Raw genomic sequence first — 24,746 nt, forward strand, 5'->3', positions numbered from 1 at the left:
TCCTCCAGGATTAACAGTGAACCAATGGCAGAAGCCGCACTAAGGTATAATTATTTGAATTTTAGCATAACACGAAATGAACGATTGGATGACTCTGGGCCAATGAGAAGCACCCAACCAACGCTTTATAGAATCACAGTCTGCTACGTTGGGGCGTCTCACAAGACAGCAGCCAATTGGTGGGTGACATTTGACCGAGAGTACGTATAACTATGGAGTTCATCCTGCAGGTCATTGAACCCGCGAATTTTTCAGGTCTCTAGCCATTGTAGAACGGGCCTTAGCGGCGCGGTAAAGCAGACTTGGAAGCACCTGTGCCTGCTCCACCCGTGTGGTCGGAGCACAGCTGTCTGGAACACGCCCCAGACGACCGAGGCGCGCAGTGACAGACGGTGACTCAGTCGCGAGCGAGCCGGTCAGGACGATGACGTACCACTGACCTTGGTATCGACCTACGAGCGCACTTGTGCGGCTTCATCGTGCGTACAACAGTTGCTTCAAGTCTGGAGCGAGAACAATGCATTGCACCAGGCAATCTGAAAACCTCGCCACCTTTGAGCGAAGGCTGAAGAAACACCCGTGGAACACCTGGACACTACGATCACTTAGCGGTTACCTGTCGCATGAATCTATAACTAAGGACTGGAAAAATTCGCGGCTTCATTGACCTCTAGGATAGGCTCCACGATCCTATACGTACTTGGGCAAATTACACCTGCTCATTGGCTACTGACTCGTGACACCTGTTAACTGGGATGCTTGTGATTCGAGACTTCCTTTGTTGAAGGTTTTTCATTGACTCAGATTCCTTGAGTGTGGCCCAAATAACTGAAGCAGCAAAAAATGCAAACGTATTTGGATTCTAGCCTATCGCGAAATGAATCCGCGAATTTTTCCGGTCTCTAGCAATCGCCCTGTTTGGCCGGGCCAATCAGAACATGTTTGCTTCCGCACTGGACAGCTGGGATTCGTCTGCCCACAGAAGACAAGCAACTGAAGAAATTCAACCAACACAAAACAGATACAACGATTAGTGTATTTAATAAACAGCTGTTTTCAAGATCGTATCGTGAAAAACACTGAGCCCTATCTATGAGTAATTTGTGCGAATGTATTAATGTTATCCGGTCTCATATTATCTTGTATTTAGCGAATAAAAACTTTTAACTATTTATATTCTAGCAGGAGTATGCCTTAGATTAATTATTTGCGTTACTTGAAAACTAGTTTTCAGTTCGACTCTTATCTTTGAACACTTCGTTTGCATTCGAGTTTTGTTTTCTACTCGTCTTACCTACTTTATTTTCTTTGCATGTAATAGGCGGAGCTAGGGTCGGGCGGTGCTAGGGTCGGGCGGTGCTAGGGTCGGGCGGAGCTAGGGTCGGGTGGAGCTAGGGTCGGGCGGAGCCAGGGTCGGGCGGAGCCAGGGTCGGGCGGAGCCAGGGTCGGGCGGAGCTAGGGTCGGGTGGAGCTAGGGTCGGGCGGAGCTAGGGTCGGGCGGAGCTAGGGTCGGGTGGAGCTAGGGTCGGGCGGAGCCAGGGTCGGGCGGAGCCAGGGTCGGGCGGAGCCAGGGTCGGGCGGAGCTAGGGTCGGGTGGAGCTAGGGTCGGGCGGTGCTAGGGTCGGGTGGAGCTAGGGTCGGGCGGAGCCAGGGTCGGGCGGAGCTAGGGTCGGGCGGTGCTAGGGTCGGGCATAGCTAGGGTCGGGCGGAGCCAGGGTCGGGCGGAGCTAGGGTCGGGCGGAGCCAGGGTCGGGTGGAGTTAGGGTCGGGCGGTGCTAGGGTCGGGCGGTGCCAGGGTCGGGCGGAGCCAGGGTCGGGCGGAGCCAGGGTCGGGCGGAGCCAGGGTCGGGCGGAGCCGGGGTCGGGTTGTGCTAGGGTCGGGCGGTGATAAGGTCGGGCGGAGCTAGGGTCGGGCGGAGCGTGATATGTGCCGAAAAGCGGTCGAAGAGTTCCGAGATCGCCTTCATTAATGCACCGCTGCTGATGTGAACTTCCGAATTTGATTTTAAAAAAAATGCGGATGTGTACAGATTCCAATAAAATAAACCTAATTTCTGTAAGTTGCTCTGCTTTTTTTTTTTAAATAGCCTTTCAAAACCGATGTACACCATTTTGCCGCAGCTTGTATTTGATCGTGCGTGTGAAGACAGCTCGCGTGATGGCGTGGAGCGGAAATCTCGACCTGGTTTCCCATCGCCTCGTCTATCGCTGCCCTGGAGAATGAAGGTGTAGGTGACGATGAAATGAAAGAGAGAGAGAGAGAGATAGAGAACCGAGGACAAATCTCATTACAGGCGCGCGGCGGGGCAAGGCGACACGAAAGAAAAGCCGTTTTCCCTAAAACGGAAACCAGTTGTGAGAAACTGGTTCCGGAGTCTGGGGATGGGCTGGCTGTTGGCCGGACTGGTTTGTTGGGCAGGCAGCGAGCGTCCAGCCAGGATAGCTCTTTCCCTTCGGGCGCGGCAACCGTGGAGGGACACATGGAAACCCACTTTAAAACACTGGGTGGTTGACGATTCTGGATGATTCTGGTTTTGAAAATTATCACAAATTTCTGTCACTCTATGCGGAACTGACTCAGGGACGTAGACGTGTGTGTGTGTTTTAGGGGAGGGGGGGGGGGGGAATTTCCGTGGGATCCGGACAAAATTTGTTTTCTAACGTTCTTTGAATAGTCCTTGCAATGGGGAAGATGGATTTAAGATTATTTATTTGGACGTACGTCATTGACAGTTACACTGTATGTCGTAAGAAACACCAATAAGTGACAAAAAAGGTTTAATATTAAAAAAAATATGAATGTGCAAACACACAGAAAATAATCCAAAATCAGCCGATGTCAAAAAAATTAAAAAGACATAACACAGAAATTCATAGAATTTTCTGTGCTATGTTTATTTTTTTATTTTTTGATATCTGTTGATATCGACTTGTTTGAATATTCATCTTTTTTGTTCGTTATTCGAGGTATCTTATGACATATGTTAAGCGTAACCAGCAATGGCGTCTAAAAAAAAATCTTTGTTAATTCCCCCCTCCCCCCCCCCCCCCCCCCGGGCCACTAGCTAAAAAAAATGTGAAAACACAAGAAGAAAAATACACCAACTTAGCTCAATTAGGCTGAGATATTATTTTCATGAGATTATATGAATATATTTCTTTATTAAGAAAAAACCTAATACTTGTAACGGGATGTTTTTAAAGAAAAATGACAGGAAAAAACTGTGAGTTGTCATGTCAACCCACCCCTCCGTGGATCAAGCATGGCCGCCGAGTGTTAACGAGATTATTTAAGCAACAATATGACAATATTAAATGACTTGTCATTGATGTCAATACGTTATCCTGTAATTTTTAAATAGACGGTATGTTAAGTGTTAAGGGACGGGAAGATAAAAATAATATGTTTTTCATAAAAAAAATACATGTCCGTTTTATGTAACCGAGTCGTCAACCAAAAAAAAACGTAATGATTAAATTAAATCCCCCCTCAGTTTTGAGGATGATTTCTTGAAAACTGGGGCTATAGCTAGAGACCGGAAAAATTGGCAAATTCATTTCGCGATAGGCTAAAATACAAATAGTTATACCTCAGTGCTGCCTCTGCTATTGGCTCACAACTCACCTGGATGACTCTGGGCCAATGAGAAACACCCAACCAACGCTTTATCGAATGACAGGCTGCTACGTTGGGGCGTCTCACAAGACAGCAGCCAATGGGTGGGTGACATTTGACCGAGAGTACGTATAACTATGTAGTTCATCCTACAGGTCATTGAACCCGCGAATTTTGCCGGTCCCTAGCTATAGCTCTTTAGCGAACATTTCATGTTTTTGCAGGTACAGTACTGCCAAGACCTCACGATAGGGGAGGGGGAAGTGGGGGAAGGGGGAATTTCCAGGTTATTTTTACGCCTGATTATACCCTTGCAATAATTGGGACGAAAATTGCAATTATATTGCTGATCTAATTAAAAGAAACCCCTGCGAGTTATGAGATACGCACGGATATCACGTTCAAGTCCTTATATTTGTAATTTTTTAATGCGGGGTTTGAAAAGTGGGTGAGCGGGGCCTTCAGGGCCATACGTTAATTGTTTTGTTTTTTTGGTGGGGGAGGGGAAGGGAAATTTATAAAAAATATAAAATTTTAACACGTGTATTCAATATATAAGTAGAGACCGAAAAAACTAGCGGGTTCAATGAACTTCAGGATGGACTCCGATATCCTCTACACACTCGGGCAAATGCCAAATATGCATTGGCTGCTGACTTGTGGGTCGTCTCGACTGGGTAACATGTGATTCGACACTTCTATGAGTGGGGGTCTCTAATCGGCCCTCAGTCCTCCAGATTAACACTGAACCAATGACAGAAGCAGCACTAAGGTATAATTATTTGAATTTTAGCATAACACGAAATGAACCCGCGAATTTTTCAGGTCTCTATATATAACTACTGACACTGATACACTGAAATATGCGCCTGCAGAAGTAGCCGCAGTTGTGACTGCAGGTGTTTCACCCCAGGGGGGGGGGGGGGGAGAGTAATAAGCCCAGAAGGCGCTGGTTGGGCGCTGCGGGCTAGGGGATCAGGGCCCGGACATCGGACCGCGCGCCGATAAGGCTGGGCGCGAGGCGCGCGTGGAACTGTTGCCAAGGAGAGTCGGGGACGGAGGCCGCGCGGCGTGCCGCGTCAGCGGGCGCCAGTCCGCGGCGCGGCGCGGCAACGGGGCCCAGTCCGCATGCTCGCTGGTGCTTCTCGCGCGGCATCGCCTCCGAGCGCCTGGGTCGCAACTGGACCTGATTCTACCCGGGGCAGAAAACTCATATCGGCAACCCCCCCCCCCTCCACCCTTTTAAAAAAAAACCTTTCCCGGCTACACCTCATATCGCCACCACATATTAGTTACACTATTCCATATATTTCTGAATCAACTTAGATTTATTTGCAGTCATTTCATTTTTAATATATAGCAAACTGGAAAAAAATGTTTTTAAATATTTGACTATATAAATGTATGCATGTTTCTTTCAGGACAAATAATTCAGTTCAGGTAGCCTCCAACTTTTTTTTTAACACTTCATTCCCCCCCCCCGAATCAAAATGCGGCGCCCGGGAAACAAGTGCAAGGCTCTGATCTAGCACACAATCTTCACGTCGTGCAATAGAGAAACTTATTAGATTCGAGAAGAAACTGTAACGTTATAATAGCGTATAAATTAAAATAAAGGTGTGTTAGTACTTTCTTTTAAATAGAACTACTAACCCAACCTCAGCCTATTCTTTTCGTAAACAGACCGCACTCACCTATCTTGAGAAGTTTATAAATTACGTGTTTTTTTTCTGAAGCTCTGCACACAGTCAGGGCCCTTAAACACAATCATATACTTGAATAAACTCAAAATCTGTCATGAAACTTTCATTGGGTTTACTACAGACTTTTAACCACTGAAACAATCCCTTTTATTTGTTTTGTTAACATGCCTTACAAAAAATTTATTTACATTAATTACAGAGTTCTTTGCATGTTCTGCACCGTGTAAAATTGTTTTTAATTTTTGTTTGCGTACATTACAATAATGCTGGATTACAAACGTGCTATTGGAACAATGCAAATTATGTGATGCAATAGAAAAATAATGTGATGTAGTGAACAAGGTGTTTTGAAGTGCTTCACATCAAGAATAGACACCATATATGCGATGGTGATCAATCTCCAGAAGTTTGTTTTAGTGGTCCTTTTGGAAAAAAAATAACTTTTTGTGCAAATTTAAAATGTTTGAAAGAAAAAAAAATATTTATATCACATAACATATTTCTCCTAATAATTTAGTAACCAAGCCCAAAAATACATTAATAATAGTAGTATATTGTGCAAGGCTTGTGGTATTACAGAGTTATGAAGTTTTTTTTTATAAAGGAGAGGGTAATTGACCTCAGGGCAGGGCAAGCCAGGCAATTGCCCCAAACAGGGCCCCGCGCTGGTGCTTTTTATTTTCAATTATTTTTGTGGGTCTAGTGTTCAGTTAAAAACATGAACATTAATGGGAAAAGGAAAATAAAACTTTTTCTTGTCTAGTAAATTAATGTGCTGGTAAATACCAATTTCAATTCATGATTTCATATTCGAAAAACATTAAAAGGTTTTACTGTCATGTATAATGATGTGATTATACCGGAAATTTGATCTTAACTGACCCAAAGGTACTTTATAGGGAAATAATATAAAAATATCCATTGCTTAGCAGGCCATTAAGGGGTAGGGATTGTAACCAAAAGAGAACCAAAAGACACCATATTGGTCTCAACACTTAGACCATGTAATAATTTTTTGATCATTTAATTTTCAAAATTGGGCTACTTTAAAGCATAGTATAAAAATTTATAGACGCCTGAAGTTAATAGAGACAGGGTTGCTACAAATATTTTACCTTGTGAAGTCATCAATGTTTAGTAAATGAGTGACTACAAAAAATGTAATAAACACAACAGCAAATACTATTTTATGATTATTGAAAATCTCTTCAGGTTTAATCTCTGCCCCAATAAAGAAAAATTTTAATTAAAAGAAAATTTTTTTTGACGTGACAACGTCTAATAAATCGATGAACGCCGGCTGCACGCACGAAAAAGGATGACTCATTGTCCCGTTACGCACATTGTCCCGTTACGCTTTGTCCCGTTACGTTCATTTTACGCTTGCGCCGCATCTATCTCTCTTCCACTCAATTGGAACAACCATCGATTTGACTTTTTCGAGGCACATTAAACTTGAAACACTCCCATTCGTTTCCTACAGATTGGAAGAAGTTAAATAGCAAACATGTATAAAAGTTATAGTTGAAATAATCTTTTCGTTAAAGTAATAAACATATTTGAATGAGTGCAAATAAAAGTAAATTTATCAATTAAATTGTATATTTCATTTCACTCCTTCTTTGTATGCATACAAAATAGTGATATCAATAAAAATGATTAAATTTTATTCATAAAAGTATGCAATCATTTCATCAATGTTTTGTTATGACGTTGTCACGTTAAACTATCGTCCGTAAACCGACTTTACAGACAACAAATATTTTTTTTTTTTTTCAACATAATTGTCGAAGGCTTCCTGCAACTCCCCCTCTAAGCGGTGAGGCCACTCGCAAGCACTCGGTCATGACCTGTTCGGCAGTGGCGACACACATGCATACCTGATTGCAAGCCAAGGCCACGGGGACCCCCCCCCCCCCACCCCACTTGGCGGAGTGGTTTACACAGAGCCCCATGCAGCCCAGCCCCTGCCCGTTTTACAAACGTACAAAAGTTTGTAACTGACAAGTTTGTTAAAAAAATATATACGGATACACTTGTTTCCGCATCTTGTTATGACAAGAGAATGTTCATAACTTTGCAAATTATTTACTTTTAGGCTACCTAAAAAAATCTGGGTTATATCTTTGAATATATATGCTGTATAGAAGTCGCGAGTGGATAGGATTTACTCTACATTTTTCAAAAGCATATGATGAGCAGCTTGGGAACTTCACCGCTGCAGTGCGCTGCCGTAACGCCCTGTATCGTCTTAGTTGTTATTTACACGTTAGAGCGTGGTGGTATTTTATTTACCTACGTAAATAAAATTGCATTCCCTATAACTACACATAAATGATGTCTGAAGTGATTTTACATATCTGAGAAGTAATTTTAAAAAAAATTTTGAATTTTTTTTTTACTTGTCACACTTAAGAAAAAAAAATATTTTACACAATACACAATAACTACTGTGCTTACACTAATTTTAAAACTTGTTTTTAACAAGGAACTAGTCAATAATTTGAACATTAAAATATATCATAGTAACTAACATTACATAATGCATTAATAATCCGTACACATAATTATCACAACAAAAAAAAAATTAAATGTTTCAGGTAGACTTTTGAATTGCCACATGTTATGTACGAGGATGCCAGCGCACAGACAATGGTGCAGTTGTGGCGAGACAGCCGGATCCATGCCTCACTTATTTATTTATTTATTCATTCAGTTTTTGATCTGTAGATCCCATATGGAGGTAAGGACTCCGGGATATAGAACAAGTCAATCAATACAAAATTATACATATATACAATCATACTGTAAAACCACAAAAACTAAATATTACAGAGTACTTTTACATTTCAAAAGTAAGAAAGAGAGAAGAAAAAAAAACATGGGTACATAAGAAATTGTATAAACTCAAGTCTAAGGCTCAGAGCGAAGAGTTAAGTTTACAAAACTCAATATTTTTCTCGTTTTGTGATGGATTTAAATAAGATTTACCAGAGTTTAGTTTTCTTCTCCACGCTTCATTTTTAAAATTTGCGTATGAACAATGGTCGCGAGTCGCTGCCATCCAAGCAACATTCGTTTCTTTATTGCCAAAAAAAGTTAATTGTGTGAAAAGTTTTTATTTAAAATAAATGTTTAAATTAGGGGAATGAGGAAATGAGGGTGGAGGGGGGGGGGAGGAAGGGTGAGAAAGATACCTTGTCTCCTCAGAAAGATACCTTGTCTCCTCAGAAAGATACCTTGTCTCCTCAGAAAGATACCTTGTATTTCTAGTTTGTCTTGGTGTTTTTTTTTTTTGGGGGGGGGGGGGGAAAGGGAAGGACAGGCGACAAGGTACCCTTTATTGGCACGGCTTGCCTGGAAATAATTTTAAAACCCTACATTTTACTGCATTTTAAATGAGAAACAAGTCAATGACACAGAACATGTATTGGAACAACATAAGCGGGAATTTTTGCGGGAATTTTTGCAAGTGTTTAATTAGACAGTTCACTATTTTGTCTGTTTCAAAAGGGATGCACTAGGCATTAACTTGTTCAGCATCTTTAAAAATACTCCAATGCGAGTTACTACTAAATTTTTTTTAGGTGGTAGGCTAGCCTATACGAAGCACTGAAAACGCAAAATTTTTAAGATAAAAATTACGCAAAGTTTTGAGGAAGATGGAAAAACTAATTATATAGAAAACCAACTTTTTGCTATGAGTAATTTCATCACTTCATTATAACATTTTTTTATAAATTTAATTTATTTGTCATACTCCTACCAACAGTTTACAGTAATTTTAAATGTATACGTTTGCACAACATGTACATATATAGAACACCATTTCAAACACATATTAGTGGGACAACAGATAACGATTATATAATTTTAGTATGAAAAATAATGTCACGTGAACTTGAAGTTGTAATAACAGCACTTTATACGTAGATGGTTGTTGAGAATATAAGGGTGTTGTACAGTTTGTAGCAGGGAAGGGTCCCCGATACACGTAGATGGTTGTTGAGAATATAAGGGTGTTGTACAGTTTGTAGCAGAGAAGGGTGCCAGATAAACTTAGATGGTTGTTGAGAATATAAGGGTGTTGTACGGTTTGTAACAGGGAAGGGTGCCAGATACACGTAGATGGTTGTTGAGAATATAAGGGTGTTGTACAGTTTGTAGCAGGGAAGGGTCCCTGATACACGTAGATGGTTGTTGAAAATATAAGGGTGTTGTACAGTTTGTAGCAGGGAAGGGTCCCCGATACACGTAGATGGTTGTTGAGAATATAAGGGTGTTGTACAGTTTGTAGCAGAGAAGGGTGCCAGATAAACTTAGATGGTTGTTGAGAATATAAGGGTGTTGTACGGTTTGTAACAGGGAAGGGTGCCAGATACACGTAGATGGTTGTTGAGAATATAAGGGTGTTGTACAGTTTGTAGCAGGGAAGGGTCCCTGATACACGTAGATGGTTGTTGAGAATATAAGAGTGTTGTACAGTTTGTAGCCAGGGAAGGGTCCCCGTGCAGTGCTTGTGTTCTGTGTTGCAGACTCACATGCTCTTTGTGGATGCATTCCTACAGAACAACCGTCTGGACCATGTGACGCAAGTCATGGGCTACCATCCGACCTACCTGGACGTGTTCCTCCGGACGCAGAACTTCATCCTGCGAGGCGACGGCCCACTGCCGTACGACTACCGCCACTTCATCGCCATCATGGTGAGTGCGTGCTCTCTCTACCCCCCTCCAGTCTCGCTCCAGCGAAACCTATTAATATATATACTGTATAGAAGTCGCGAGTGGATAGGATTTACTCTACGTTTTTCAGGAGCGTATAATGAGCAGCTTGGGAACTTTACCGCTGCAGTGCGCTGCCGTAACGCCCTGTATCGTCTTAGTTGTTATTTACACTTTAGAGCGCAGCACTGTCGCCCGCTGTCATTCCCCGCACCCCCCACCACCCAACATTCACTGCAGCTCAAGTTCGTTCAACAGGAGGGGGAAGGAGTGTTTGAAGAGTTCGACACTTGTCCGCTAGGGACCACCACGAGTCGATGCCCTAGAGATGGTGGCGATTGCGGGCGGTGAATTAACCAACTACCTCAAAACCGTATTAGAAATTTTAACCTGGGCTGGCGACTTCTATACAGTATATATATTCAAACGGGCGGCGCTGCCGCGACGGTTTCACTGTTACTGAACCCTCCCCCTGAGGGGGCGCCATTTTCAAGTCTGGCCAGGGGCGCCATTTTCAAGTCTGGCCAGGAGCGCCATTTTCAAGTCTGGCCAGGGGCGCCATTTTCAAGTCTAGCCAAGGGCGCCATTTTCAAGTCTGGCCAGGGGCGCCATTTTCAAATCTGGCCAGGGGCGCCATTTTCAAGTCTGGCCAGGAGCGCCATTTTCAAGTCTGGCCAGGGGCGCCATTTTCAAGTCTGGCCAGGAGCGCCATTTTCAAGTCTGGCCAGGGGCGCCATTTTCAAGTCTGGCCAGGGGCGCCATATTCAAGTCTGGCCAGGAGCGCCATTTTCAAGTCTGGCCAGGGGCGCCATTTTCAAGTCTGGCCAGGGGCGCCATTTTCAAGTCTGGCCAGGGGCGCCAGTCACCTCAGCTACGCCACTGGTTGGGGAACCGCGTTACGGCCATGTTGCAGGCGGCGGGGCGCCACCAGTGCAGCTACCTCATCAACCTGCAGAAGCAGGAGTTCCTTCTGCAAGGGGGCGACCACGCCTGGCTCAAGGGGCTGTCCAAGATACCGCAGAAGCTGCGGGACCTGTACGACATCAACAAGATCCTGGCGCACCGCCCCTGGCTGCTCAACAAGACTCACATCGAGGTGAGCTCCCGTCCCGCCCCGTTCCGCTCCGTTCCGCCGGCGACACACGGTCCGAGGTCCTGCGCGCGAGACATAAGGTTTGTTTAACTCGAGGTCTCTTTTCGACCTGTCAACTCTCGGGGTGCCCTTTTCCGGAAACAGCATGGCGGATGGTCGTTCTACTCGCGGGGGCAAGTTTGCTCTCAGGTCGCTCAGGTCATGCTCTCGATGCTCCTCCTCTCGATGAAGAGTTGCGAGGGCAAGTCGTCTGCTGGTTGTTTTGGCGCGACTTCGACGATGGAGTCAACATGTCATCAAGCTACATTTGGTGATGACGGTAATATTTTAATAGATGACAACATTGAAGCGGAAAAAACATTTCAATATAACTTATTTGGCGTCCTTTATTTAACAATCACAAGATTTGCAATCATTTCCTAGTACAGGTTAGCTAATGCATAACAGGCGGTTTAAAGTCAAAGAACAATATTTATATTTTTTATTTTAATCAAGCTCTCTCATAATTTGTAGTCCAATATATGGTAAATCAATAGCAGCTTCATCTTCAGATGAATTTTCATTTCCAAACAAATTTCTCACGATGTCTGCTATATTTTCCGCCATCATTGTTTTACAACAAATAGCGTTTTCTTCGTGTATTAAAAGTTACCGACTCTTTTTGCCCTCAGGTCAACTTGCTCCCAACTCTTTCAACTTCCGAGGAGCAAGAGATACCTCGAGTCAAACAAACCTATAACTTGTGTATTGCTTCATGGCTAGGGACCTAAAATTCGCGGGTTCAATGACCTGCAGGATGAACTCCATAGTTATACGTACCTCTCGGTCCAAATGTCACCCACCCATTTGGCTGCTGTCTTGTGAGACGCACCAACGTAGCAGCCTGTGATTCGATAAAACGTCGGTTGGGGTGTTTTTCATTGGCCCAGAGTCATCCAGGTGAGTTGTGAGCCAATAGCAGAGGCAGCACTGAGGTAAAACTAGTATTTGCATTTTAGCCTATCGCGAAATGAATTCGCGAATTTCTCCGGTCTCTATTCATGGCACTTCTTCTTCGATTCAAAGCTTTGTTTTTTGAAGTTATTAAGTGTTGGCTGCATGTACAAGACAGTAATTTTCAGTGAATTCAAATTTGTTAAACACCCAGTTCAGCTTATCGTGTCTGCTATAAATAATATTTACCCTCAGATTAAAATAAAATCCAAGTATGCAATTGCTTGGGTTATCACATTTCAATTAGAAGCGATACTTTTTTTTTTGTTTCTGTGTACTTTTAAATTTTTTTTTTTTTAAAAAAAGAATGATCAACTCATTACTATAAATGTGTTTGCTATTTCGTACAGTCTAGCATTTGGCATAAACTAATTAGGTTTTATTTACTGACGGGTGTGCATGGAGATTGGCATCACTGGTATATAGACAATTTACTTAAAAAAAAAGTTTCATCAATTAAGTCAATGAACATGTTTACTTGAACTATGTGAATCACAAAAAAAAAGAGAAAGATTGTTTAACCTCCAGTGGTACAGTGACCCTGGCTACAACTTTCATAATTCTCTGCTAAAAACAGCGATGGCTTGTAGATTGCTCTTGCACACAAGAGCTCTTGTTTGTGCGACAGCTCCTCTCTATCAAAACGACCTTGTCGGCTCGGAGATCAGTTGCGGCACCGTGATTAGCGGGACGTGTCTGGAACTGCATGTGCGTGTGTGTGTGTGTGTGTGCAAATGCACGTGTGTGTGTGTGTGCAAATGCACGTGTGTGTGGTATTAAAGATATGACAGTACGGTGGCTCTGTTGAGATAAGCGTGCTCATGGTCACAAAACATTCATCTTTTTTTTTTTTAGTGCAGCTTGAGATCCTTGAAAACTTCTGCGGTACTTAATTGGCATTTGAAAGATTAAACCAAGAGTTATTCGGTTCAAGGCTGAATGCGAGGCTTGCAACGGAGCGTGTGTTCAAGGCCGGGGAAGATGTCACAGTGATGCACCCAACCGCTGAAAATAACTAGCAGTACTTTTACTTCACTATTATTATCTGGCCTGTTAACAACTCTGATTTTATGCCGGTAGACTTACTGGCGGGGCTTTAGAGATTTAAACTTAGCATAAACTTGTAACTATAGGCCTTCTGAACTCATCATGCATGATTCAAACCCAGACAATCTCAAACTTTAACAGACTTTAGTTTACTTTTGTAATAAAAAAAAATCCCCTTCGGCACAGCCTACGGGTGTAGGTAGATTTTGAAGTACTTATTTATTTCGGAAATATTTTGACAACTTCTATAAACTTCTGGAACACTTTAAGAACTTTATATACGTAACATATTTTATGTTCCCAAATATTAAAAAATGATCTATTAAGTATTACTCATTTTCCATGCAATGAAAATATTATGAATATTTTTAACTCAGTGTATCCAGCATTGAATAGTTTAGAACAAATTTCATATTATATGCCAACTAAAGTAATTATTTAATTTTTTTAACCTTCATACACTATTTTTCATCCTTTGCACCTATAAAGTGGTCGTATAAAAATTTGCTTTGCACCAAGGTTCAAGCTATATTAAGATGGTTTAAAATAAATTCGAACGAATTTGATACAAAGACAGTTTTGAATTTTTATTTTTATTTTTAAACCCTGTTTTAACTGTAATGATTTGTTACATCGAAAATTGTTTCAGTCAAAGTTTTAGATGAAGTTCAGGATTCATACAATAAATTATGACCAATTTGATTAAGTGTATTTAAAAAAATAATTACTTATGGTGGTATTTTTTATCTAACCAACCATTACATAAAACATTTATTTCAACAGTTGTTTTATATAATATTTAGAAAGTTACAAATACGAATGGATTGGATAGTGTAAATAGTAGGGTAGTTTTATATATTTTCTTATTCCAGCCCCAGGTTTTTTCAACCCCTTGCGATAATGGTTTGTATTATTAAAAATAGTTTTGCACAAAAATTTTAGATAAAAGTTATAAGATTTACAATCAATTCGAACTGATTTGATAGTGTGTTTACTAAGGGAGTTACAAATTTTTTGTCTTTCAACCCCTGTTTATTCCACTCATAGTCATGGTAGGTCGTATAAAATAATTATTTCAGATAAAAGTTGTAATATTAATTCAAGTTTTTACAGTAAATTAGAACTAATTTGATAGTGTACAAGGTACAGAAATTATACATTTTTAAAATTCTACCTTTGTTTTTTTTCCAACCCCCTGCAGCAATGGCTTATGTTATCAAAAATTGTTTCAGACAAAAGTTTTTGATACATATTATAAGATTTACAATCAATTTTAATGGATTCGATTTAGTTCATACAAAAGAAGTTATTATAAAAATTATAACATTTACAAAAACTTTGAACAAATTCGATGGTGTGCCTACGAACAGAGTTACAATTTTTTTTTTTGTCCTCCAAATCCTTGTAATTTTCCACCCTCGCAGTTATGGTATGTAATAATTTTTTTGGCATTACTCCTACGAGTTATAGTACGTTCCAAGGAATACACAGACACGCAGAAAAACAAACAAGCCAGAATCAGCTGATTTCATTGGTCACCGCACGGACGGACACAGTGCACTGGCAGTGGACGAGACAGTTGCAGCAAGAACGGCGAATGCCGACAGAAACGAAGACCTCGGCCACGGGCGAAACCAGGGGGGGGGGGGGGGGGGGAGAGGATTTAGAGGTTCAACCCCCCCCCCCCCCCCTTAGCACCAAATCTTTAATTAATTTCTTATTCATCACTCAAACAAATTTCATATTAAAATTATATAAAAAAATTTTTTACCATTAAAATATTTAAATCTAAGTACCGAAAACACTGCTAAAATAGCTCTATTTTACATCTTGAAATCCATAATTTTTCCCGGGGGAGGACCCCCGGACCACACCCGCTTTAATACCGGGCGGGAGGGGGTGGGGGTGGGGGAAATGCTTCTTAACCCCCCCCCCCCCCCCCCATACACGAATCCAGGCTACGCCACTGCCTCGGACGACAGGGCGACCTGACACGGGAATGAGTTCGGATCCCGGTCGGTGATGCAAGTGGTCGCCGCGTGGGTGGGTTGCAGAAGCTGACGAAGGGCAAGGACAGCTGGTCGCTGGCGGAGGTGGTGCACGCCATAGTGCTGCTGGCCCACTTCCACTCGCTGGCCAGCTTCGTGTTCGGCTGCGGGGTGAACGAGGAGCTGGACCAGCGGGGCGCGGGCCCGGGCGCCTCGCCCGCCCGGGGCTCCTCCCCGCTGCCCGTGCCCGCGGCGCCGTCCCGCCAAGACGGTCAGTGTGCCTGGCAGTTGGTGGCCTCCTCTCCAAGCGGTTCACTAGCCAGTAGGAATTTAAAAAAAAAAAAAAAAGACGCGTTTGATTCAGTACACGTGATAGAAGTGAAACTGCTTTGGCAATTCGAACCTCGTCTTGTAAGTACATCCAAAGGGGTAAAACGGCTGAGAAAGAGAAGAGGAATAAAAATTTTTAAAAATAACACAACACTGGGTTTCTTGACTTTCTTTACTTTTTCAAGTATTTAAGAATCCTAACCTTTTTTTTGTTGTATTTATCACAAATTTTATCAAAATAAAAATTAATTAATAAATATTAATTAACACTCACTTCAAAATAACTGATCAGTCAGTAATGATTAATTAACAATAAATATTACTCACTGTTGAAATACTCACACCATTAAAAAAAAACTGTGTGTGTTACTGTTTCTTCAAACAATTCTGCCATTTGGAACATTCCAAATCTCTTAAGGAAATATGAGATTCATAACAGGTAGCGCTATCTATGCGGGAAATGCAGGGACTGTCTCAACATTGCCCTCTACGCTACTGGTTGAACAAGGAGGAACGTGAGCGCGCTGGTATCCAATATGAAATTCAAGGCATTCACAGCTGACTGTATAGGATACCTATATCTATTTTCTGAAACAAGCACATGCGAACACTCTTCGTCTTATTCTGTAGTTCATCTATCTCTCTTGGTTCTATTTTTTTTTCTTAGGCAGGGGACAAATAATCGCAAAAAAGAAGAGAATGAAAACAAGCCCACTAACGTATGTAGCATTGTACTCTCTTTACATCTCTTCAACCTAGTACCTATTCTTTGTCCTTTTCGTGTCAGAAATGTTTCACAACACTGTTTCATGAAAAACGTTGCATTAAAATTTGGCCTTAAAATTGTACTCTCATTGCGCCCAATAAGCTTTACTCCAAATAAATTAAGGCTATGTTGGGACACGCCCGCCAAGTTTTTAACTTGAATGCTTCGTGTAAATGAGAAGTTAAAAAAAAAGACAGTGGTTTCAATCAACCGTGTATAATAGGGGCTTATCACTGGAACTTGTATCACCGTCAGTAATACCTGCACTCATACCAGACCACGAATGGACATAATCGGTTTTGCCTGCACTCATACTAGGACGCCACCTTAGCTTTCTTCCTCTCCATGCAGATTCTGGTCCATTCGGCACTGACAAGTGCCACTTTTTTTTGGAATTGCCACACACCGTTCTTTCTTCGGAAGGTCGTTTCTTGCAATTCAGATAGTATGAATTTGCCACGTGCCTTGACATTATATAATTTTTTCACTGCTCTTCATAATTTTGTCTCACAGTTATTACATCTTAAACTTTTTTGTATAACTTTTATATTTTCTGCACCAAATGAATTCTATTTGATTCAGATTTATTTATTCACAAGTCCAATATCTGCTCTCAAAGTAGATGAGTCACCATGAATCGAACTGCTGAGAAACTTTCCTATAACTTATAGTGACCTGTAAATATACAAATTTTAATAGTGCATGTATAATAACTCAAATATACCAAACCAAGTTAATATTATGTAATGTATAAAATTAATCCTATTTTTATCACACACCACTTTTCATACTGGCACCTCGATTTATAAGCAAGCAGTATTCACGCCAAAAACAAGTACATTATGGTGGATGCTGTTGTAATTTTGTTAAAGTTATCTATCTTGTAGCACTATGCGTGTCTGATGGACATTTGTGCATTAAAATATTTACAGCTTCATAATACAGATTTACAGTGAACAATTTTTAAAAATAGCTCACATCTGAGAACCATTTGTAAACAAACAAACAGGTCATTGTTTACATCAGCTGAATTTAACAGTTCTGTTGATTTTGGCCCTGTGTGCTGAAGGCAAAAAAAACTGTCTCTGTTCATAATTAGTGTGTGGTTCCATGCCTTGGAACCCTTGTTTAGAACCCTGCCACCTCTGTGGAACGTTCGGATAAATCTTTTGCCGACATCAATTAAAAAGGCTCTGGGTTATAAACCCCAGAACAGCATCGGTGTGTGCAAAGTTATATTAACTTCAGATCTGAAATAATATTTGTATGGTAATATTGTCTGCCTTTTATGTGGCTATGGATGGATGTGAATGTGTTATCAGAGGATGTGTATGTCAAACAAAGTAATTGAACGTAATTACAGTAATAATATTTATCTAGTAGTAAGTGTGACTGACTCTGGAAATTTTGTTTGCTTTGAATTAAATCACGAAGGGAGATATAAAAGTGAAAGTGGCTCATCATGCTATCTATGTAAAAGTATTTTATTTTCAAGCGACATATGGTAGTGAAATTTTTAACGAAAAAAGAGAAACAGGTATAATCTGGGAAAAAGGGAGGGAAAAAATTTTTCCAATTTTTTATCTACTATAACACTAAAACAAATAAACAAACATTTTAACAAAAAAAAACCGACTTCGAAATAAACAATTCCTACACAAAATAATATGCACTAAAAAGTAAAAAAATAATTGTGTATTCTTCTACAACTTAATAATCAAATTACTTTTTCTACTCATCAATATGTATGTACGATCTATGTGTTTACCACGCAAGAAGGTAGGTAGGTACCAACCCACTTCAAATATAACTCAACACATACCTATGAATAACAAACAATGATCAAAATGTTTTATAGAGTTCTCCTAAGTAAAATGAAATGAAAAATATTAGACTACTTAAAAGTCAATCAAATTATTACGATAATATAATGTAGTTACAATTATTGTTATTTTTGGAGTCGGTGTCAGCCAAGTATGATGAAAATTTGCGTATTCTTCTACAACTTAATAATGAACGAGAGATAGATGCGTCACAAGCCCTCTCTGTATATAGTTTGTTTAGCCCTCTCCCTTGCACGCTCGGACATTTCGGAACGTGGCACATTTTCGTGCGTGTAGCCGGCGTTCATCGATTTATAAGACGTTATCACATCAAAAAATATTTCTTAAAATATTATCTTATTGTTATTGTTAGGTATATTGTAGTGTTTCCTTGGCTGACACCGACTCCAAAAATAACAATAATTGTAACTACATTATATTATCGTAATAATTTGATTGACTTTTAAGTAGTCTAATATTTTTCATTTCATTTTACTTAGGAGAACTCTATAAAACATTTTGATCATTGTTTGTTATTCATAGGTATGTGTTGAGTTATATTTGAAGTGGGTTGGTACCTACCTACCTTCTTGCGTGGTAAACACATAGATCGTACATACATATTGATGAGTAGAAAAAGTAATTTGATTATTAAGTTGTAGAAGAATACACAATTATTTTTTTACTTTTTAGTGCATATTATTTTGTGTAGGAATTGTTTATTTCGAAGTCGGTTTTTTTTTTGTTAAAATGTTTGTTTATTTTTTTCATTTTTAGGAACTCTGAAGTACACGAGCTAATTTGTCTGAATATGGGTAGACCTACTAAACGTGCTGATCAAATGAGAAAGCGCCGTTTAAAGGAAACAAACGAAGTCAGGGAGAAACGCCTATCTAAACAAAGGAAATCTACATCGAGGACAATCTCAAAAGAGACATGTGAAGAACGCAAAAATAGACTTTCGAAAATGCGGCTTTACACAGAAAAAGTTTTGAACAGGGAAAATATAGAATAACGTAGTCATCGTCTCGGCTTGATCAACGATCGTCTATCTAATGAGACGGAAGGGCAACGAGCAAAACGTATTATCTTGATCCACGATCGCCTATCCCAAGAGACGGAGGAACAACATACCCACCGTCTCGGCTTGATTCACGATCGCCTATCCCAAGAGACGGAGGAGCAACATGCCCACCGACTCGGCTTAATCCACAATCGTCTATCTAATGAGACGGAGGAGCAACGTGCCCACCGACTTGGATTGATTTACGAGCGCTTATCAAACGAAACACCTGAAACTCGTTCACTTCGACTTAGTAGAATGCGACAAGTCACTAATGTTTGTAGGGATATAACAAATGAACAAGCTTTTGAAGAGGCTATTAATATTTTCGCTGATTTACCATGTGCCGTTTGCAAAAAAACTCTATATCCAAAACAGCATTCCAAATTACCAGCAAGTTTGTATAGTACCTTATTACCTGAAGAACTAATTAATTTAGGTACAATAACTACCTGCACACGCTGTTACAATAATATTAGAAAAAGGAAAATTCCAGCAACTGCATATTGGAATAATATGATGCCTGCAGAAGTACAATTAAATGAAATTAAAATAGCAAACTTAAAAAAAAAATGTTGCTATTGCTAATTAGCGCCATGGCAGGCTCCTAAGAATTGAAGAGTTCCGTTACTTTGTCATGGATCCCATGATCAGAACCTAACCAAACTCTCATTAAAATACCCTTGAAGTACGTCTTTTCCAATAAAAAAAAAATTATCGAAATTGGTTGGCATGATATTGAGTTATTCGTCCTTTTGTCGCGCACACATTTAATGAAAATTTAAGACTTATATGGTTTTCTCATGGATGCCATTGTCAGAACTGGACCAAATTTAAATGGGACCATACGGGAAGCACCAGCTTTCAAATGAAAAAAGAATCATCAAAATCGGTTCACCCAGTCGAACGTACTGAGGTAACAAACATAAAAAAAAAATAAAAACATACAGTCGAATTGATAACCTCCTCTTTTTTTTGAAGTCGGTTAAAAAGAAAACCGTGAACTGCAAGAAAATATTTTTTTTTTTTTACCAATCACACTTGTAAACAATAATTAAATGACTTACAAATTTAGTACATAACCATTATTGTAGGTTATTATTTTGCTAATTTACCAAAAAAAAAAAATGACACCTTTCCGCTCACGTCACAACTCTCACAACTCACAACTATTCTGTTTGCCAGCGCAAAACGCGACTAAAAATTCGCTGTTAAAACAAGATGGCGCGCAAGAAAGTCAATGTAACAGTGACAGATGAGTGTGTGTATGCAGTAGCGGATCCAGAAGGGGGGGGGGGGCTAAGGGGCTCAAGCCCCCTCCAAAAGCATCTGGGTCCACTATTGTTTTAGTGTTTGCCTTGATAAAGCCTAGCCTCAGCTGGGTCAAGCCCCTCCCAAACCAAAATCCTAGATCCGCCACTGTGTGTATGTGTGTGTGTATATGTAAGTGAGGTTATGTTCCCGTATGTAACCGAAATTTTTCGTTTTATGATGTATTTTTCATACCAATTATTTTTTTTCCTTTTTTTTTTTTAACAATCCCTAAAACCCTGGGTTTAGCAAATTCATAACCCGAAATTTTCGGTACTGGAAACGGGCCGGAATGCTGGGATCCCGGGAGGGAACCCACTAATGGCGGGAGCGTCGGTGGCGTTGCAGACGCGTGGGCGGGGCCCGGCTCCCTCCCCCCGCCGTCGCCCGGCGAGCAGGAGGTGGGCGTGGAGATGCTCATGCAGCGCATGAAGAGCCTGTCCGAGCGCTCCGAGGAGTTCAGCCAGGAGGAGAAGGTGAAGCGCTTCGAGCACGTCGAGAACCAGAGCGCGGAGCTGTCCCCGGGGCTGGAGCCCCTCACGCAGGTCAAGGCCGACATCGGCCAGTTCGTGGACGACCCTGCGTTCCTGTACCAGGACTTCGCCAAGCGGGGGGAGGTGTCCGACATACCCACCTTCAGGGTGCAGGCGAGTACCTCCTCCCCCCCTCCTCCGATCACCGCCCCTCGCACCGCACCGCAATCGGGCCAGTGCCGTACCGAACTACTGCGACATGCAGTGCACGCATTCCAGCAAAACCTGACCGTAGGCCCTGTGTGAATACCAGTTTCGTGATGCGAGGTGAATAATATCAAATCAAAATGTTCAAAAATGTTCACGAAGAAGACGAATCGTAACTGCGAACTCCTTTCAAAGCTCTCGCGGATAAATTTAGTGAACAAAAACCTTAGACAACCATGAATAATTATTGCAACACGATTCTTGTTGAGTTGCTGACCCCCCACTCCCATCCTATTTCGTTGATTAATTATCGTTTGCTCTTGTGAACATATGCACATTATTTGTTACTCTTGACTCCTGATGTAACGAGACATTTTACAAACGAATCAATCTGGCCAGTTCACGTTCTCTCTGTTTTTTATATTCTCCCAAATCGCATTCAGCTTTTGAGTAATCGAATCCTAAATCACTTAATCTCTACATAGTGAACGAATCAAATGCTTTCATTCGCGCAAAGATTCGTTCATTTTGAACAAATTGTTCACCAATGACACACCACTACATGACTGAATTGGTGTGTTGAAAAAGGCCACAGTTCCCAATTTTTACTAACTCAATTTATTGTATGAATAGTGGTGCCGAATTATGTTCCTTGGAAAAATACCATTTCTAAAACGCTTCAATATGCAGATCACAGTTTATTTGAAATGGCACCATCTACATAGAAATGGCCTTTAGAACAGCTGATTCAATTGATCTCTTCTCTTTTATGCCACTGCTGTTAATGCAATTTATTATTTCCTTCCACAATCAGTTTTTGTTGCCTTCTGTTAATTTTTTTTTAAAGAGGGTTTATTTAAGTCCCCAACCTTTATGCCGACAGGCGTAACAGTAGGCAGCATCCATGCTAACTTCCTAAAAAAAAAACTATACTTAACTAGTTCGTAAGCAGACAATAAAAATTTGTGGTATTCTAGTTACTGATCAGGCTGTTGGAAGTGTACAAGGCTTTGAAGGCGACCCCACAAGGTCATTGTGACGAAGTTCAAAACAAAGCTACAGGGCAGCTTTCCTAGATAACTGAAATTGAAAATTTGAGATTTTTGGTTTTTGGTGGCACACAGAGAGAGAGAGAGAGAGAGAGAGAGAGAGAGAGAGAAAGATCTTCATTCTGATTTATTTCCTTTCTGTGCTAAAAGACATTGGCACACGACGGTGGCTTTCTGAAAAATGGTGTACATACTTTGAAAGTACTTTAACGCCATTCCACACTGCATATTTTAAGGCACTGCATATTTTGTTTTCTGGAGAGTATGTTTAGATGAACGTTTTTAAATGGGAACTCAAGCTGTTAATTTTATGGCCAAAAAAAAAACAGTGAAAATAATATTGAAGTTACTTCCAAAATAAAATATCCAGTAGAAAATATTTGTTTATTCTGTGTGAAGTTAGTAACACCTAACTTGTGCCAGCGTGAGGCAGCGGAAGCAGGAGATCGCTGATCGGAACGGCTTCCTTGTTCCAGGACTACTCGTGGGACGACCATGGTTATTCGCTAGTCAATAGGTTATATAACGACGTTGGCAACTTGCTGGATGAGAAATTTAAGACTGCTTACAACCTCACCTACTACACGATGGGGGGCCTGAAGGACGTGGACACCTCGCGGTTCAGGCGTGCCATCTGGAACTACATCCAGTGCATGTTCGGGATCAGGTGAGTGCGGCTTGCTGTTTCCTCCTCCTACTCTTTAAGGGCCCCGCCCACCCGGGCACACACATGGTGCGCAGAGCTTCAGGAAAAACAACGCTATTTCAAAACTACTCAAGATATCCGAGTGGTGTCTGCTTACGAAAAGCATTTAAGAGTTCGCTGAGGACCGAAAAGTACTTTTGATTTCAAATTAAGTTTTTAAACTGTTTTTTTAGAAGAGTGAAAATGGTTAAAACGCATGTTTTCAGAGTGATTTTTAGACGTAAAACAACCGGTACAGATTCTTGAAAGCACTTAAGGGACTTGCATTACACATTTATCTTCATTTCTTCACCATATAATTTAACAATCACCGCTCAAATTTCACAGTTATCCTGTGACGACGAGAAGACTGCGCACCAGTTCAGAGCCTTGTGCTTAGAGGCTATACCGCGCTAGAAATACCAGCGAGCGTCGCACTTATCATCCAGCCTCACTAACTTACATACACCCCTGACGAGGCGGGCCCCTTAAGGGGCTAAGTAACTAAAATGATGAAATCAATCAGCATTTTGACAAAACTTAACAAAAAAATTATCTTTCATAATGATAAATTAATTTAATTTAATTTTTGAACATGAATTTATACCAGAATGTAAGTTCGAAATGGATTAAAAATGGATCCAGCATCTCTTACATTAGTGACATATTTTTACATTAGTGATGGCACGTGTTTATAACATTCAAAAATGTTCTGATTTATTTTTATTTTTATGATTAGTTCTGTTGTAGACATGCTTATTACTAATGATTTTACTGTATATGTGCATTATAATTCAATCAAAATCAGACTATTTTGGTGAAATAAGTATTAAGAAATATTTTAGTTTCATATTTGTAGAATAATACACTTTTTGAAGTTATACTTCTTTAGGCACATTATAAAAAACTAACGAGTGAATTTTTACAATGTGTGTGCATTGAAATTTTCACAGGATGGAAAATGGCCAATACAAAAAAAACCTGTACATACAAAAAAATCTACATACAAATAATAATTATAAATGTGCTTTTTAAACTTGTATTTTAGTGATTGATATTGAATACTGGCTCATATCATTAAATAATAATTTATTATGAATATTAGTGACAGAAATCATGTTTATAAACTTTATCAAGTGTGTGTATGTATGTGTGTGTATATATAAGCGAGGTTATGTTCCCGTATGTATAATTTATTTGCATTACAAATTATATATAATTATTTAATAATTAATAAAAAATTATCTTGATTATTTATTTGAGTCTTTATATAAATATTAATTACAGAGTTTTATTAAAAAAAAAAATTTTAAATTCAATTGAAATTATACTTTACCAACCATATTTATTATATCACTGCAGGGCTCTTATTATTTTATTTCTATTAATTATCTGCATGAAAAAATTGAAGTTGGATTTTTTTTTATCATACCATTTAATATAACGGCTTAAAGCATCAATTTTTTTTTTTTTTAACGATTGAAGAACGTACATAAAAATTAAAAATAAAAAAAACTGTAATGCAGAAATGTGTTTTTTCCAGGGGCGTAGCCCGGGGGGGGGGGGGGGGGGTGTTTTAGGTGTTCGACCCCCCCCCCTCCCCCCCTTTAGCACCAAATCTTTAATTAATTTCTTATTCATCACTCAAACAAATTTCATATTAAAATTTAAAAAAAAATTTTTTACCATTACAATATTTAAATTTAAGAACCGAAAACTGCTAAAACTGCACCATTTTACACCTTAAAATCCAAATTTTCCCGGGGGGGGGGGGGGGGGGGGGGGGGCATTCTTCTTAACACCCCACCTTACACAAATCCTGGCCACGCCACTGGTTGTTTCAAAAAACGGGAGCTGTCCTGAGGGCGCGAGGTC

General features: G+C 40.3%; 1 protein-coding gene across 2 annotated transcripts in view; it reads left to right on the forward strand.

The window, feature by feature from the left end:
* LOC134539241 (sestrin homolog) overlaps window positions 1–24,746 on the forward strand; it is a 230,481-nt gene that overhangs the window by 199,735 nt on the left and 6,000 nt on the right. Inside the window, exons 4-8 of one of the 2 annotated variants that reach the window (XM_063381051.1) lie at window positions 9,888–10,025; window positions 10,957–11,139; window positions 15,231–15,435; window positions 20,806–21,104; window positions 22,663–22,853. In XM_063381051.1, the coding sequence (XP_063237121.1) occupies window positions 9,888–10,025; window positions 10,957–11,139; window positions 15,231–15,435; window positions 20,806–21,104; window positions 22,663–22,853 (1,016 nt within the window). Of the gene's footprint in view, window positions 1–9,854; window positions 10,026–10,956; window positions 11,140–15,230; window positions 15,436–20,805; window positions 21,105–22,662; window positions 22,854–24,746 lie in introns of both variants that reach the window. The other variant, XM_063381052.1, reaches the window with a different exon arrangement.

The sequence above is a fragment of the Bacillus rossius genome, chromosome 15 (assembly GCF_032445375.1).
Source record: "Bacillus rossius redtenbacheri isolate Brsri chromosome 15, Brsri_v3, whole genome shotgun sequence".
NCBI classification, from domain to species: Eukaryota; Metazoa; Arthropoda; class Insecta; order Phasmatodea; family Bacillidae; genus Bacillus; species Bacillus rossius.